The sequence below is a fragment of the Sander vitreus genome, unplaced genomic scaffold (genome assembly GCF_031162955.1).
Source record: "Sander vitreus isolate 19-12246 unplaced genomic scaffold, sanVit1 ctg215_0, whole genome shotgun sequence".
Lineage (NCBI taxonomy): Eukaryota > Metazoa > Chordata > Actinopteri > Perciformes > Percidae > Sander > Sander vitreus.
The window spans coordinates 74,205-91,959 of record NW_027595407.1 but is presented as its reverse complement, the minus strand read 5'-3'; the positions used below and the strand labels follow the sequence as shown (position 1 = coordinate 91,959).

General features: G+C 39.3%; 2 protein-coding genes across 3 annotated transcripts; one reads left to right on the top strand and one right to left on the bottom strand.

Annotated features, from left to right (window-relative positions):
- Window positions 1-1,052: 1,052 nt before the first annotated feature.
- LOC144513325 (uncharacterized) lies at window positions 1,053-2,399 on the top strand. Its single transcript, XM_078244370.1, has one exon. It carries the CDS (start codon window positions 1,136-1,138, stop codon window positions 2,279-2,281), a length of 1,146 nt encoding a protein of 381 aa, XP_078100496.1. The 5' UTR covers window positions 1,053-1,135; the 3' UTR covers window positions 2,282-2,399.
- Window positions 2,400-7,115: 4,716 nt separating this feature from the next.
- LOC144513326 (ribonuclease P protein subunit p30-like) lies at window positions 7,116-17,641 on the bottom strand. Of its 2 annotated transcripts, XM_078244372.1 has the most exons (3): window positions 17,487-17,641; window positions 7,929-8,045; window positions 7,116-7,732 (listed from the first exon to the last, which is right to left on the bottom strand). In XM_078244372.1, the coding sequence occupies exons 1-3, from the start codon at window positions 17,577-17,579 to the stop codon at window positions 7,661-7,663; spliced, it is 282 nt and encodes a 93-aa protein (XP_078100498.1). In that variant the 5' UTR covers window positions 17,580-17,641; the 3' UTR covers window positions 7,116-7,660. The 2 variants fall into 2 exon arrangements, with proteins under 2 accessions (XP_078100498.1, XP_078100497.1); XM_078244371.1 differs by lacking the exons at window positions 7,116-7,732; window positions 7,929-8,045 and adding an exon at window positions 8,361-13,194.
- Window positions 17,642-17,755: the final 114 nt, after the last annotated feature.

The following is a 17,755-nucleotide window of genomic DNA, read 5'->3' as shown; positions in this document are numbered from 1 at the left end:
GCATGAATAGGTTCTGAGCACGTGTGTGTGTATTTCAGGCCTGTTTGTAGTGATTTCTAAGTAATAAAATAAATAGCATAACATTTAAATAAATTAATAAAATGTGTAACATGTCTGCAACTGGAACAGCCTTTCCTCCATTTTGGCATAAAATAAATGTATGTGTATCAAAAAAGTTTGAATGGGATTTGAAAGTTTAATAATACTCAATGTATGAAATGTTTGTATTATTCAGTGTTTCCTTTATGTTGATAGCATAGCGGCGGTACGCCACGGTAAAATTTCCAGCGCCACGGTATCAGAAATAGGGCAGACGCACGACAGGGTTTCCGCTATGTACACCGCGCACCACCGCTCCTTCAGCTGTTTATGAAAAGTCATAAAGTCATAGAGCTGTCTGCTCTTTTGAACTCAAGTAAACTACTCTGCTCTCTCTCCCTGTAGGGTGAGCAGAGCAACTGTAATAGTGACAGGACGTCATCACTCACGAAGTCATGGCAACCAAATTAACAGGGCGATTACTACTTCACTCAATTAAGTGATAAACAGCGACAAAAGCTGCAACATGAAATCCGCACTTACGCGGGTCCCGTGAAATTTGACAGCCACAGTTTATTGGAAAATAGCATTGTGGACACAGAATTTGATGAATTTACTGTTTATCAGACCCCAGACGAGGCAAGACGCTAACGTTAGCGAACGCTGCGGTGATGGTCCCTCTTCCTCTGACTCCCCGCTGCAGGAGAACACTGTATTCCTCCGACACGTTGTATTAACATTACTGTTTTAAAACCCGTTTTCCAGGTTAGTGGGGGTGCGTACCACTCAAAACCACCCCATTGTGTAAGTGAGAGCATGTCTAGGCTTCAAAGAAGGTTGTTCACTAACTCTCTCTCTTTGTCTGTTGCTATAGAAACGACGAGAGGGACTGAAATGTCACCACTGTCAGCACTGTGACAAATCCTTCACAACATCAACGTATTTAAAGATTCATCAGAGAGTTCACACTGGAGAGAATCTGCACAGCTGTGATCAATGTGGAGCAGCTTTCACACGACAGAGTTACCTAAAAATACATCAACGCTTTCACACTGGAGAGAAGCCGTACAGCTGTGATCAATGTGGGGCAGCGTTCATGCTACAGAGTCACCTAAAAATACATCAACGCATTCACACAGGAGAGAAGCCGTACAGCTGTGATCAATGTGGGGCAGCTTTCACACGACAGAGTGACCTAAAAAGTCATCAGCGCATTCACACTGGACAGAATCTACACAGCTGCGATCAATGTGGAGCAGCTTTCACACGACAGAGTCACCTAAAAATACATCAATGCATTCACACCGGAGAGAAGCCGTACAGCTGTGATCAATGTGTGGCAGCGTTCACACGACAGAGTCACCTAAAAATACATCAACGCCTTCACACTAGAGAGAATCTACACAGCTGCGATCAATGTGGAGCAGTTTTCACACGACAGAGTCACCTAAAAAGACATCAAATCATTCACACTGGAGAGAAGCCGTACAGCTGTGATCAATGTGGGGTAGCTTTCACACGACGGGGTGACCTAAAAAGACATCAGCGCCTTCACACTGGAGAGAATCTACACAGCTGTGATCAGTGTGGGGCAGCTTTCGCCCAACAGAGTTCCCTAAAAACACATCAATACATTCATACTGGAGAGAAGCCGTACAGCTGTGATCAATGTGGGTCAGCTTTCATACGACCGAATTCCCTAAAAATACATCAACGCATTCACACTGGAGAGAAGCCATACAGCTGTGAACAATGTGGGAAAACTTTTTGTCAGAATGGTGACCTTAAAAGGCACCAGCGCATTCACAATGGAGTGAAGCCATATTGCTGTGATCAATGTGGGACAGCGTTCACACAACAGATTTCCCTAAAAAAACATCAACGCATTCACACTGGAGAGAAGCCGTACAGCTGTGAACAATGTGGGAAAACCTTTTCTAATAGTAGTGACCTTAAAAGACACCAGCGCATTCACAATGGAGAGAAGCCACATTGGTGTGATCAATGTGGGAAAACCTTTTCTCAGAGTGGTACCCTTAAATCTCACCAGCGCATTCATACTGGAGAGAAGCCGTACAGCTGTGATCAATGTGGGAAAGCTTTTGCAAAACGGAGTGCCCTAAAACTCCATCAACGTATTCACACTGGAGAGAAGCCGTACAGCTGTGAACAATGTGGGAAAGCTTTTTCTGATCGTAATAACTTTAAAGTCCACCAGCGCATTCACGCTGCCTCGTTGTGAACATGTTTCCGAGCCAAGCTGTTTCCTCCTGCCTCCTCCTCATGCCCTGATAGCTGTGTTGTTATGTTCTTATTACGCTCCCTCCCTTTGAAGAGATAGTCCTGTTAGAAGTCTGTCATAGGCTGTTTCTCCTGATTCAGTTTGTTTTAATGATTACTTACTGAGAATGATTTGTTACAGTGTTCCCATTATTGTACATTATTGAGATGGTGGTCACCCAACTTTTGTATTCAAGAAAACAGCAACATTTCAAGGCTTGTTTGGTGCATATTTTTCCATGTAGCTCTCAGTCTCGGCCCCCCCATCGCTAGCAGAAGGGTCTGACCCAACAAAAATCGCACCATCCCCCACCCCCATGATACACCACACCTGACCCTACCCCCGTGACTCTTAAAGTTGCTTGGCGTAGTGTGTGAGAGTGTGTGTGTGGTGCGGTCTGGGCCGGCCGGCCGGCCGGTGCCTGTAAGTGTGTGTTTGTGTTTGTTTTTCTTTTGAAGCAGGGAGCCGTGGCTGTAAATGTCCACTGGAAAAACTTATAGGCTCTACATGAGGCTGTCATTTCTTATTACGCACGGCTGTTGCCTGGCGTCGCCTGCCTCCCACCGGACAAAAATATTCAGCTCTATAAGTTTTCGGTGTCTGAAATGTTGGCAGGTGTTCCACCTGCAGACTTTGTGTCTGTGAGCTATTGCCGAGTGTTGTTTTATTCAGAGTGTCTGTTTTGGAGCCACAGGGAGATATCTTTTAATACATTATTCCAGAACTGTTGTATTTCATTAGCTGAGTTTAATCCGGTTACATCGACCTATCCTGATGTTATGGCAAGATTATGATCCACTCTTAGCGTCAGATCTCCTAACCTCTCCGGGTTTCCTCGGCTCTCTGCCCTCTTAATCTGGCTTTTATCGGCGGTATAAAGGTATAAGCACCACTGCAGTATAGCATCAGAGTCAGGGGTGTTGTGGTTGCACTTGTTTTTGGATGCACTTCTGTGTCCAGATGTTGCACGTTTAACTGTCACCTACTTATCCATCCGTACGCTTTATAATAACCCACATGGCCTGATTCCGACTATAGGCTGGCGGGGCTTTTTTAGTGAGTAAATCTACTGAAATGGCCACCATCTTGGTGGAGTGTGATGTGTAAGATGAGAAAGTAGAGGTTAAGTCTTGTATGTCGTGATTGTAAAAAAACCAGCGCCTATCTGTACATCTTTGCCAAGCACAAACCAGTACAGAAGGCATCAATAAATGTTGGGGAGGTCAATAGTTTTGGCGGGTCATAGAAAAATTTATTGCTAGAGAAGGGAGGGTCAAGTCTATTTTGACTAAAGATCCCAAAACTCCTCCGGTAGTCCCTTAGATAAAAAAACGAACAGTCCCTAAGGATCAAAAGTAATTTTCTGATATTAAATGTACTTTTGTAGCATTAGAAGTAAAAGTTAAAAAATGCAGTCTGTGAATGCTCATCTCAAAAGACAACAAGCATGCTCTGTCGTGTTGGAAGTCCTCCGTTGCTGTGAGGGATTGCTCACCTCTACAACCTAATATTCTCTGTGCAAAACGACGCAATCTACATGAATAATAAATGTACATTATGTAATTGAAATAAATAAACAAAACTGAAGTTGTTCTCTTGCAAATTAACAGTCAATATACTTTTGATGGTTTTGTTTCAGTTAAAAATGAATGTCCTTAAATGGAGTCTGGTTTGAAAATAAATCAAAATCTGTTATTTTTCTTTATATTTCTCCATTATTTTAATTAAGTGCTGTACATTATTTAATAATCAAGTAAAGTAAAAGTATCAAGTGCAGTACTTGAGTAAATGTACTCCGTTACAGTCCACCACTGAATATAATAACGCTGATTAATAAACTGTATGCGTATCTGTTGTTTCCCCTCCTGACCACCATGTGGCGATGTTCTTTTATTTTAAACTTTTAAACTGAAAAACCCTGACTTTGAGGAAACAACCGGAACCCAAACTCTCATTGCTTCACTGTGCTCTCGGGCTGGCGGCGGAATAGCTGTGTTGTTTGTTAGCTGTCGAGCCTATTAGTGAGTTTTGAGACAGCGGAGCTCCAGGTAAAACCGCACACACTCCGCTAAACACTAACTGCTAAATGCTAACGGAGCTGAGCTAAAGCTAACAGGTTAAGTATCAGTTCACATTAACGTGCAACGACGACGCTGAAGTTGGTTTCCCATTCGCAGTTATTAAGGTTCAGGTAAACAGAACGTTCGTTGCTGAGCGACTGTCTGCTGCTCAGTTTGTTGCTTCTCTACAGTTCGGCAGACTGAAGTTGCGACACTGTTGCTTTTTCATTTTGGTTCGGTTTGCTTTCACACACTCACGCACTTTATCAAAAGGTCACTTTTTTATTGGACAGAATATCTGAAGGAAACTCGCCGAGACTTCTGCTCTCAGAAATAATGGAGCGACACAAAACGTCTTGGGTTTTCTGGCTCTGTTTTAGTGTTTCTAGAAGTCGAACAACGTGAGTTGGCTGTATTATTAAATGTGTTATTTTGTTGTGTTACGGAAGAGTTGGAGCAGAGTGTCTATTAAAACCTATGCCACTATTTTGAGTTAACTGTAATCTTATTGTAAGCTGACTCTACGGTGGCCGAGACGGTTCAACACAAAAACAAAAGCTACAACTCAGCGTTTGTGGCTTCTGTATGTGTTGTAGCTTTTGTGTTTGTGTTGTAGCTTTTGTGTTTGTGTTGTAACTCATATGGGCTCCAACGTTGAACAGCTCTCAACTCTTGTCATCAAAGAACAATTGAGCTCATAGAACTGAAAAGGGTTTCTTTTATGTGCGCGCTTTATTATTTTAGTTATTTTTCATACCTGTGTTTATCTGTATGTATGCCATGTTTTTGTGTATATTAATGCACTTCTCAAACTTTATCCTGGTTTCCTAGCCTCTTTATTGATCAATTCTCTGGCTCTTAATCTAGTTTTCTTCTGGTTCTGGTCCAAATTCACACTGATATCAACTACATAACACTACTACGAGCTATTTCATAAATGTACAGTCTTACTACATCATAATAAGGGTTACAAATACTTTTTTTACTCGTGTCTCTTTGTATCTATTTGCTAGCCTTTGCAACTCATTTATAAATGCTTTGTAAAGCATAGTAAGTCCTGACTTTAGATGGGCTCACGCCATGTAGTCAACTAATCAGTAGTAACTCATGAGTTAATCATTAATTCATATGTTGGTAAGTGCTTGTTAAAGATGTATTAACACACTAACTATCCGTAGGCATATTTCTGAAGGCATGTCCAAATAGAACAATACATGTGTGTGTCCAGGTTCTGTTAGCCTTTGTAACTCATTTATAAATGCTTTGTAAAGCATAGTAAGTGCTCACTTTAGATGGGCTCACACAATATACTTAACTAACCAGTAGTAACTCATGAGTTAATCATGGATTAAATTATTGGTAAAACATCTGTTACAAATACTTAACACCCAAGCTATTAGTTTAGGACTATTTCTAAATCATAACATTTTATTTAAGGCATGAACAAATGTAGGTCTAGATAGTCTGTTAATCATTAACTTCCTAGTTTTAACCGACCTTATACATTCCTGAGTACCTAGTTAATAATGGTAAAATGACTTCCTTTACAAATGGTTAATGCATCATTTAGGATTTATTAAAAACATCAACTCATAAACGTTTTACATGGGCTTACTTACTATGGACAAACCATTATCATTACCATTTGACTGTATTTACAAATGCTTTACTGATTAGAATGAATGTAGGAACTATGCTTTACAAATGATAAACAATGAAATTACTGATAGTTTGTAAATAGTTTATAAAGGGAAAATTATTAAATTTACCAATGGTTTTCGCAGTACTTATTAAGTGTCAAACTTCTATTCATAAACATAATTTTCGAGAGCCTTATTTACTATGAACAAACCATTTATGAGTGTGTATACAAATGCTTTATTCATAAGAATTAACATAGGAACAATGATTTACAAATGATGAACAAAGCATTTAGTAATAGTTTGGAACACGTTTATAATGGGAAACATTTATAAATGGTTGTTTCATTAAAAGTAAATAAGCCAATGGGTGAACTTGGGTCCATGATCTGACCAATCAGCTATCAACTAGGTTATGTTAGGTTGCTAAATTTACTCTATTAAGTATAAATCATGTACTTACAAACATATTTTTCTAGATAGGCTTATTTACTATGAACAAACCATAACTGTGAGCAAATGCTTTACTGATGATGAATTATGTATGAACAAACCATTAACTAATAGGTAACTAATGCTTAATAAATGATGAATTATGTGTAGTTATTATAAAGTGCTACCAAAAGTCATAGTATATAGTATGTCGAAATTTTTGAAAAAAAGGTCAGTATAGTATGCCGAAAAAAAGTCATAGTATAGTTTGTCAAAAAGCTTAAAATGAATCTTCTGTTATTTGTCTTTATATTTTACCATTATTTTAATTAAGTGCTGTACATTATTGAATAATCAAGTAAAGTAAAAAATGCTAAGTACAGTACTTGAGTAAATGTACTCAGTTACAGTCCACCACTGAATATAATAACGCTGATTAATTAACTGTACGTGTAGCTGTTGGTTCCCCTCTTGACCTCCAAGTGGCCAAGTCATAGTATAGTATGTCGAAAAAAAGTCATAGTACAGTATGTCGAAAAAAAGTCATAGTACAGTATGTCGAATATTTTGAAAAAAAAAGTCATAGTAAACCATGACAAAAAAAGTCATAGTATGTCAAAAAAGACTTAAAAAGTCATAGTACAGTATGTCGAAAAAAGTAATTGTACAGTATGCCGAAAAAAGTCGTAGTATAGTATGTTGGAAAAAGTCGTAGTATAGTAGTTTGAAAAAGTCATATGAAAGTCATTGTACAGTTCTGTTATTCCTCTATATTTTACCATTATTTTAATTAAGTGCTGTACATTATTTAATAATCAAGCAAAGTAAAAGTTAACTACAGTACTTGAGTAAATGTACTCAGTTACAGTCCACCACTGAATATAATAACGCTGATTAATTAACTGTACGTGTAGCTGTTGGTTCCCCTCTTGACCTTCAAGTGGCCAAGTCATAGTATAGTATGTCGAAAGTTTTGAAAAAAGGTCATAGTATAGTATGCCGAAAAAAGACTGACAATGTACTGCAGAGCTCTATTTTTGATGACATCATTACCTGCTTCAGTGCTGACCAATCAGAGTGCAGCATTTGTACCGCACACTGATTTAAAAAAAAATAAAACATCTGAATACATTTTTGACTCGTTGTGTTTCAAAAACTTTATTAAATAATTTCTAAGAATAATAAATGTGTCCAGAAGCCCCTGAAGATCACAGTTTGTGTCTGAACCAATAGGAAGGATACCGGTTGGTGATGTCATAGGGTCCTCTGAGCTCCAGAGACTAAGGACACACAGACATTATATTATTATTATTATTATTGAGTTCAGACTGAACATGCTGCATATATCATCATCAACCTTCTCCACGGCACTGGACAGGATCACACGCTGAAACACAAAGAGGTGAGTCAAGACAGAGCCAATCGGGACATCCTGTCACAGGGACAGGAAGTGTGTTGGGACAGAAGAGGATGTACCTTCCCTTTACACGTCTCCATCAGACACACAGCGTTGGCGATGGTGTAGCGCCTCCTGGTGGAGTCTTTGATGGCTGGAGAGTACAACACCTCAAACACCAAACCCCTCTCTATCGCCTGAACACACACACACACACACACACACACTATAATTAATATAAACACGTTACTATACCATGACTTTTTCGACATACTATACTATGACTTTTTCTACATGACTTTTTCGACATACTATACTATGACTTTTTATGACTGACTATGACTATACTATGATTCTCTTTTTACGACATACTATACTATGACTTTTTTCTCGACATACTATACTATGACTTTTTATGACTTTTTTTCGACATACTATACTATGACTTTTTTCATGACATACTACTATGACTTTTTCGACATACTATACTATGACTTTTTCCGACATGCTATACTATGACTTTTCTTGGCATACTATACTATGACGTTTTATGACTTTTTACGACATACTATATTCTGACTTGTTACGACATGCTATACTATGACTTTTTTCGACATACTATACTATGACTTTATATGACTTTTTTCGACATACTCTACTATGACTCTTTTATGACTTTTTTCGACATACTATGACTTTTTTGTGACTTTTTTCGACATGCTATACTATGACTTTCTTCGACATACTATACTATGACAACCATTCACTAATAACAACACAAAGGAGACTGCTAATTAATTCAATGACCATTTTGTGAATGTTGGCTATAATTTAGCGAAATCAATTGTTGATCCAGTAATAGAGGAAATAAATGAAAATATTATTAAAATAAATTAAAATACCTTTTGTTAGGAGAATTGATGAAATAGAGTTAGCTGATGTGGTAAATAAGTTCAAGAATAAGAAATCAACCAGAGGGGGCGTTTATACAGACTCTATATCTCTCTATATCAGTCTTTGATGCACTAAATGTGTCTGTGTATGTAGCAGGGGGTCCCTGATCCCTCTCTCTCAGTTAAGGGGTCCTTGGCTTAAAAAATGTTGAAGACACCGAGTGGTCAGAAGCCCCGTACCAAGATGGCGGCGGGAGAGACGCATCACATTAGATGGTGCAGAATCTACGTGTAAATATTGATAAACTGAGCTTTGAGGAAACTTTCACTCACGAGGTCGTGAATACGACATGAGGGGGCGTTTATACGGACTTTTCTCATCAACACGACCCCATGTGAAGGCACTTTATCTGAGCACGTCGCCGCCATATTGGAGCAGTAAACTGTGGTTTTTCTGGATAAAAACACTTCGTTAACGTTTCTCAACTGGTTTCATCGGGTCGTTTTTATATTGAAGTGTTTATGATCTCAAGTCTGCAGTTAATGAGACTCTCCACAGTTCGCCAGATGGATGGATGGATGGATGGATATTTTAAAACAATGTTCATGCTGAGAAGGCCAAATACAACAGCTCAATAAATACTGATGGTGGAAACAGTTTGAAATGAGTGTCTTTGTCTCAGATTATGAAAGACATGTCTTCCGCTTTTTTTCAAATGGCAGCCTTGGACCCCCCCCTACGAATCGATGGTCATCTGTGTCATCGTCATCATGTCTCCTTCATCTTTAGTCTTTCAGCTACTCCTGTTGTTCGACTTCTAGAAACACTAAAGCAGAACCAGAAAACCCAAGACGTTATAGGTTTTGTGTTGCTCCATTATTTCTGAGAGCAGCAGTCTCGTTGAGTTTCCTTCGGATTTTCTGTCCAATAAACCAGCGACCGTTTTCACGGTGCGAAGCAACGAGACTTCCGTTTCTGTTCATTTCCTCAAAGTTTTTTATACTATACTATGACTTGGCCATTTGGAGGTCAAGCGGGGAAACAACAGCTATTGTATTCAGTGGTGGACTGTAACTGAGTACATTTACTGAAGTACTGTACTTACCTTGAGATACTTTTAATTTACTCGATTATTAAATAATGTACAGCACTTAAAATAATGGTGAAATATAAAGAGAAATAACAGAAGATTTTGATTTATTTCCCCACCAGACTCCATTTAAGAAAACAGTAATTTTATCATTTTTAAACACTTCAATTTTAATTGACAGAAACAAAATAAAACAATGAAAAGCCGTCTTGGTTCATCTTTACACTGTTCCAACAATCACCACTCTGGTTTGGTTGAAATAAACCCATCATTCAATAATCTTTGTTTAACATAAAATGTTAAACAAAGATTATTGAATGAAAAGTCTTCAAAAGGAAGAAAATATAACTACAAAACAACAATAACTATGAGAGCAAACAACTCAAAATGGCCAACTTCCAGTTGGGCGGAGCTAATAAAAGTAAATTGGAAATATGTCCGTAATGATGAGAGGAATATTTGTACCAATTGTTGTGAATATCGGAGCATATATGTCCAAATTAAGACCTTCCACGCATGGACCAAATTGTTGTGTAGTCTTACAACGCTCAGGGGTTTTGGTTTGTGCGCCAACTTTCTTGAGTTTGAGTGTATAAAGAGTCAAAAATGTGTTCAAAGTAGTGTTAGTTTTGTCACCTATTTTTAATTTAGTCTTGTGCCAAATGTCCTTGTTAGTTTTAGTCATTCACATATCTTTTTTTGTTAGTCAGGTTTTCGTGGACTAAAAGTTCCCAGTCTATCAGTTATGTAGCCTACATAACCTTATTCGTCCTCATATCACTAACGTCACCCATCGTGGACATGCTCTACATCCCAGCAGATTATTTGTATCACATTAAATATTTTTGCAAACGGCAGTTTTCTTCACAACATTGGTGATGCGGAGCATATTAGTAAAGCCACTGTATAGCAAAGCGCCATCAGAAGGTTGACTTGCTCTGAAACGTGTTTTAAACGTTTTTGAAGTGTTCCCTGGACACAAACCAGTAAGAGACATTAAAAAGGAGTTCCACAGTAGGATATTATTGCAGTGAATGATGTAAACCCTTTGAAATAAATGATTGATTATAATTCTGTTAATGATGGTGCTGCAAGCCTGAATGGGATTAGTAGGCCTAGGACTTTTTTGCCCACAGTATTGCCCCTAAATGAAATAGATTATAGGTTCAACACCATTTCACCAGTAATATACTTATGATTAAATATATTAATACACTATATTGGAACATAGGCATTTAGTGTAGAAGCAATTTTCTCCCACGCAAATTCTCTGTTGCAGCAGCCGCTGTGTTGCTTTTTTAACAAAATGCATAGTCAACCTCGCTGTTTGTGCGCATGAGTATTTCCGCCGACCAGTTTGTTTGTGGTTATTGCCATGGTGAATAGTAGTATCATGGCTCCATTCATGCTGCCTTTTTATTGTGGCGGTGCACCAACTCATATCAGCTGTTCTGGAACCGAAAACTCAGAGTTTCCATCTCAGGGTAAATCAACTCAGACATCAGGGTTACACTCAGAGTTTGTTAAACCTCCTTCTTGAAACGGGCCCCTGGTCATGCAACTGTTAGAAACACTGTTGTTTGTTGCACAGTACCTTTTGAAAAGATGCCTGGACGTCTGGAATGTGTCTCGGGACACTAGTTGTTGCACTATGACCAGTAATTGCACTGTATTATGTTGTTCCATGCTCTATTGCACATGTTTTGTATGTCTTGTTATGACATGTTGATAATTTTCAAATATTTTGATAATGAAGTGTTTTGTTAAAGTACATCGAATCTTAGAAAATCCTTAGAAATCCTTTTTTTTTTTTACCGTGGTATCGAAATCGGCATCGAGAGTCATGTTATTTTACTGGTATTGGCACCGACTACTTCATTTTTGGTATCGTGACACCCCTATGGATGAGTATTTCAGCTGTAGTGGTGGACTTAGAGGGGCGGAGGTGTGCAATGTTACGAAGGTGAAAGAAGGCGGTTTTGGTGAAGTGGTTGACATGCGGTACAAAGGAGAGGGTGGGATCTAAGATGGTTCCAAGGTTGCGGATGCAGGTGGAGGTTACGTTGGACGTTGGATCCATCGATGTTGAGGGAAAAGCTCTGGGCATGTCGGGTGTGGGAGTTTGGACCAATTATGAGAATCTCTGATTTGTTGCAGTTGCAAAGTCTTCTTGCATACATGATTTAATGTCGGTGAGGCAGGTTGTAAGGGTGGAGTGGGGCGGAGGCTGTGATGGTCTTTGAGGAAAGGTAGAGTTGGGTGTCATCCGCATAGCAGTGGAAGAGGAGGCCATGTCGGCGGAGGATCTGTCCAAGGCGGAGCACGTACAGGATGAAGAGGAGGGGGCCAAGAACTGAACCCTGGGCGACACCATGAGTGACTGGAGTGGTAGAGGACTTGCAGTTGTTTATAGAGATGTAATGGTGTCTGTCAGAAAGATAGGAGGTGAACCAGGATAATAATTATCCTTTCGAAAACAATTAGGTTCCTCGCACTTTTAGTAGCAGGGACCGATAATAACTAGAGACTATGTATGAGGCAGACAAAAACAATAATGGGAACACATTTGTAATGAATCATTCTCAGTAAGTAAACATTAAAACAAACTGAATCAGGAGAAACAGACTCTGACAGACTTCTAACAGGACTATCCCTTCAAAAGGGAGGGAGCGTAATATGTAGTCATAGCCACGATAGCATACATGCTGTTCAGAAGATAAAGTTACTGCTGGTTAGGATTCAATGTGGACAGAAGCTCAGAATATAATAACACAGCTATCAGGGCATGAGGAGGAGGCAGGAGGAAACAGCTTGGCTCTGAAACATGTTCACAATGAGGCAGCGTGAATGCGCTTGTGAGATTTAACGTGACTTCTCCTAGAAAAGTTTTTCCCACATAGTTCACACGAGTACGGCTTCTCTCCAGTGTAAATGCGTTGGTGGGTTTTAAGGTCACTACTCCTAGAAAATGTTTTCCCACATTGTTCACAAGGGTATGGCTTCTCTCCAGTGTGAATGCGTTGGTGAGATTTAAGGTTACTACTACTTGAAAATGTTTTCCCACATTGTTCACACCAGTACGGCTTCTCTCCAGTGTGAATGCGTTGGTGAGATTTAAGGTTACTACTACTAGAAAAAGTTTCCCCACATTGTTCACAACAGTACGGCTTCGCTCCAGTGTGAACACGTTGGTGGGTTTTAAGGCAACTCTGTCGTGTGAAAGCTGCTCCACATTGATCACACCTGTGTAGATTCTCTCCAGTGTGAACTCTCTGATGAATCTTTAAATACGTTGATGTTGTGAAGGATTTGTCACAGTGCTGACAGTGGTGAAATTTGAGTCCGTCTCTTCCTCTCCGTTTCTATAGCAACAGACAAACAGAGAGAGTAAGTGAACAACCTTCTTTGAAGCCTAAACATGTTCTCACTTACACAGTTTTCACTCTACATTAGGGCTGAAACGATTCCTCAAGTAACTCGAATAAATCGATAACTAAAAAACCTCAATGCAAAACGATTTGCCTTTAATCATTGCTACCAACGTTGTATCGCTCACAGTGTTTCCACACGGATGATTATTAGTGTCACACACCGGGTTGACACTGCTGGCAACACATGCCATGAAGACTGACAGCAGCGTAAATAGTGAGGGTTAAGAGAAGAGACAGGCTGGAGAAAACGACAGGAAGCGTCCAAAGTTTGGAATCAGTTTAAACGTAATTAAAACTCTGTACAGTGTGTCTACTGCAGAATCAACTAGCTTACCACAATAATAGCACGACATCAATGCTTCAGCATCTCAACAGAAAACATTGAGTCTAACTTAATCATCCATTCCACGAAGGAGACTGGACATTACAGTTTAAGATTACATGTCATTTAGCTGACGCTTTTATCCAAAGCGACTTACAATTAAATGTGTTCAACCCTGAAGGTGCAAACTCCAGACAACAAGTAGTAAGTGCAAGTACATTAGCTTTACATAGGTAATGCTGCAAAGAGCCATGAAAGTGCAGCATCAAGATCATTTATATATATATATATATATATATATATATATTTTATTTTTATCATCCTTTTTAGGTTTGCATTTTAAATAAATTAATAGCAGTTTAGGATGCATTGTGCCACATGTGTTAAACGTTAAAACATGATTTATAAAATCATGCCAAAAACTATGACTTTAACAGCTTAGTATTTTATGCAATAAATGTGTCTGTTTGTAGCAGAGGGTCCCTCCATAAAATATAAAGAAAAAAGGTGGCAGAAAAAAAAGAAAAATAATATCAATATCACATTCATTCATTCATCATGAACAAATCAACCATGTTAATTTTCACGTATAAAATAATTTCAGATCTGTATTAATAATGCTAATAGTAGGGCTGCACAGTATATCGGTTTTTTATTGTCTTCGCAATATCAACTGGCGCAATATACATATTGCGCAAGGTTGCGACATATCGTGATTGTTTGTGTTAGTTGAAAGAAAATATCAGTAGAAAACTGCACTTTAGTGTGTTATGTCATTCTTTTTTTAGTAGTGCCTGTCATTGTCAATTCAATGTTCAATAAAAGAATGTTAGAAATGATTGTTGGGTTTTAAATATTTTTTAGGGCATTAATCACGATGTGATTAAGGGCCGAGCATAATGCGTTAATTTTTATGCTGCCATTTATTAATTTATTTTACACTTCACTCGGCTTCGCGTCGTGCCTAACAAGCCACTATTTTGACCCTTTGCTGCAACTTGACCTATCATCAAGCTGCCATACTTCCTCTTAAAGTGCCCATATTATGAAAAAAAAAAAACACTTTTTCTGGGATTTGGAGAGTTATTTTGTGTCTCTGGTGCTTCCACACGCATACACACTTTGAAAACAACCCTCCATGCTGTTCTGAGTGAGATACGGTTTCTGAATGTGTCCTGCCTTCAGTCTCTGGGTGAGCTGGTCAAAATCTGCACGGCTTTCTACGTCACTAGCCGAGACGAGGGGCCTAGGGGGCTAACCGTTAGCATGCTAGTGCTAGCATGCTAGCTCGTTCTCAATTGCAAAACACTGCTACAACACACACGAATTCACCCTAATCTACAAAATAAAGTGTATAGAACTACTTCCATGTCCCTGTTCTGCAGGTATTCCACACAAAGTTAAAAGTATGCCCTCGTTTAGAAGAAGTCTCCCAGCTAATCCTGCCTTGTTCTACTGAAGTTGGAGAAACAGCTAGCTAGCTCATGTAGTCCTTACCTAGCTACTGAGCGTGTAGTCCTTACCTAGCTACTGAGCGTGTAGTCCTTACCTAGCTACCGAGCGTGTAGTCCTTACCTAGCTACCGAGCGTGTAGTCCTTACCTAGCTACCGAGCGTGTAGTCCTTACCTAGCTACCGAGCGTGTAGTCCTTACCTAGCTACCGAGCGTGTAGTCCTTACCTAGCTACTGAGCATGTGCGACTAACAACAGAGATGTTACAGAAGTTAAGAGGTCTCACTCTGTAGCTAAAACAGAAACCTGACAGCGTGTGAAAACGGGAGCTGCAGCAATGTGCAGGAGAACAAAAATATGGTGTTTTTTAAAAATTAAACCATGTAAACCTATTCTGGTACGACCTCAAAATACAATTATGAACCTGAAAATGAGCATAATATGGGCGCTTTAACAACTCCTGCTGCTGCAGGCATGATGGAGAAAGACAGCAGAAACACAATCTGAATGGCGCTTTTTATTTTCCAAAACTCCCAGAAGGCTCATAGACAAGTCGAAAGCCATATGCACATTGTGTAACGCCGAATTAAAATATCACCGAAGCACGTCAAGCTTGAGCTACCACCTACGAGCTAAGCATAGTAGTACAGTTAGCTCAGTGGGCTCAGACAAAGCACTATTTTGGAGAGTGCTACTCGCCGACCTGTTGATGAAACAAAATCCCAAAAATTACTACAGCTCTTGCGAAACGGGTAGCAACTAACTGCAGACCTGTCAGCATCGTAGAAGTCTCTGGTCTTAAAGATGTACTACGGTTGGCATGTTCTGACCCGTCTCATTGCTGTCGGGGGGGACAGCAGCCCCACACAGCCTGTAGGACACGGAGAAAGCAGCCACGCTGGAACAGCTGCAGAGTCCAAACTCATTAACCGGTGATCACTGGACGTCAGTGAGTAATCAACATTATTTAGGAGTTACTAAACACTATGTTGACTCTAGTAAGGATAGGGATTTTTAGTTTTTTAGTTAGGTACTTGGAGGAATTGTGCAATAATTCACACATTTGTCTTTTGTTTACAGTAAATAAATTAACAAATACAAATCTTTATTTGCATTCATTTGATTCCCAATCAAGATCCACTGGTAAGAATTGCTTTCCATTGTTAATATGTACTTAAAAACTGTTCTGAAATGCAAAATAATAGATTTTAACCATGTGATAAAACAAAATGAATTGCTTGACAGCCCTAGTATTTTTGTTTGGTATTTGTGCTGTTGTCATTCCAAGGCACTGTGTGTGAAACCATCTTGTGACACACACTGAATCCACACATATATTACAGGTTTTTGGCAAAAAATATTCCCCAAAAATATGCATATTTTTGAAAAGTAAGTGATATAGTACAACCAGAAGAATACAACTTATGTGTGAGGTAAGTTTAGAGACATTACTGTATTTTATTTACAATATTAAATGTTTTAAGGTCACATGTAATGGCACTGAAATAGAAAAATGTCAAATACCTGAGGTTAACATTTGAGTAAGTATGCCGGTAAACTGGTATCGCAGGACAAGGCATCTAGATATTTCTATCAAGAAATTACTGGTTGTATCACTGATTCCATGGAGTAGTTTTGGAGACATTCCTCTCTGCAATTATGACACAAAATTATGGTTGTTTATTTATTATTTTTTTTAAACTACGTGTTGTAGTACAACCAGCAGGAGACACGTTATAATTGAGGTAAGTTTGGAGACACTACCTTATTTATTCATTAAATTAATACATATTTTGGTTCTCTCTCTTTTCGGGGTTGTAGTTTGTAGACGGTCCCTAAACACTCGTCTTACTCCAGGTTGGAGGACGGCTCGTGTTGATGAAAATGAGTTTGTAGCTCGTTGTTTACCTTACTACGATAGGAAAGGGCCGTCGTTTGAGATTTAATAACATTTCGCTACAGAGTAATTGATCCCGGAAGTTAGAATCTGTGAAGATCTTTCTAACTTTAGTATCTGAGCGCAGCACGTCGCCGCCATATTGGAGCAGGAAACTGCGGTTTTTCTGGATAAAAACACTTCGTTAACGTTTCTCAACTGGTTTCATCCGGTCGTTTTTATATTGAAGTGTTTATGATCTCAAGTCTGCAGTTAATGAGACTCTCCACAGTTCGCCTATTATCGTGTTTGTTCGGCAACTTGTTTTGTTTAGTTTTGGAGGGAAATGTATCATTGTTTGTTCCGCGCGCTCTCTCGAGATCAAAGAGAACAAGACACTACGCATTTAGTTAGTTTGAGTCTCTACAAGATGAAAGCAGGAAACGGAGACATCTAAACACGGCTTTCCTTTCTCCACGTTTGATGTCTAACAACAGAATGAACGGATGATACACGGAGCCTCGAGACTCCTCCGCGTGTGTTTAGTATCGTTGTTGTGTCCTGAACACTGACCTGAACATCGGTGGTATCAGAGTCCGAGCCTGCTGCTTGTCTTCTGGGGACCTTGTTGCTCCGCTGCTCCGGGTTCTGGTTGTCCTCCTCCATTCCTCTCTTTATCTCTGAAATCCAGCAGCTCTCCACTGTGGCCGCTCGCTCTGGATTCTTCTTCTTTTTTGGGATTTTACGGCAGCCAGCATCCAAAACGTTGCATTGCTGCCATCTATGGAACTAGCACCGTAGTGCACTATTTCCTGTCATACAGCCCAGTGACTATCACAAAT

Coding starts and splice junctions, on each gene's coding strand:
- LOC144513325 (XM_078244370.1), top strand. CDS start 1,136: ATGCTACAGAGTCACCTAAAAATACATCAACGCATTCACACAGGAGAG.
- LOC144513326 (XM_078244371.1), bottom strand. CDS start 17,579: ATGGAGGAGGACAACCAGAACCCGGAGCAGCGGAGCAACAAGGTCCCC. Junction 13,195..17,486: donor CTGATACCACCGATGTTCAG/GTCAGTGTTCAG, acceptor CTGTTGCTATAG/AAACGGAGAGGAAGAGACGG.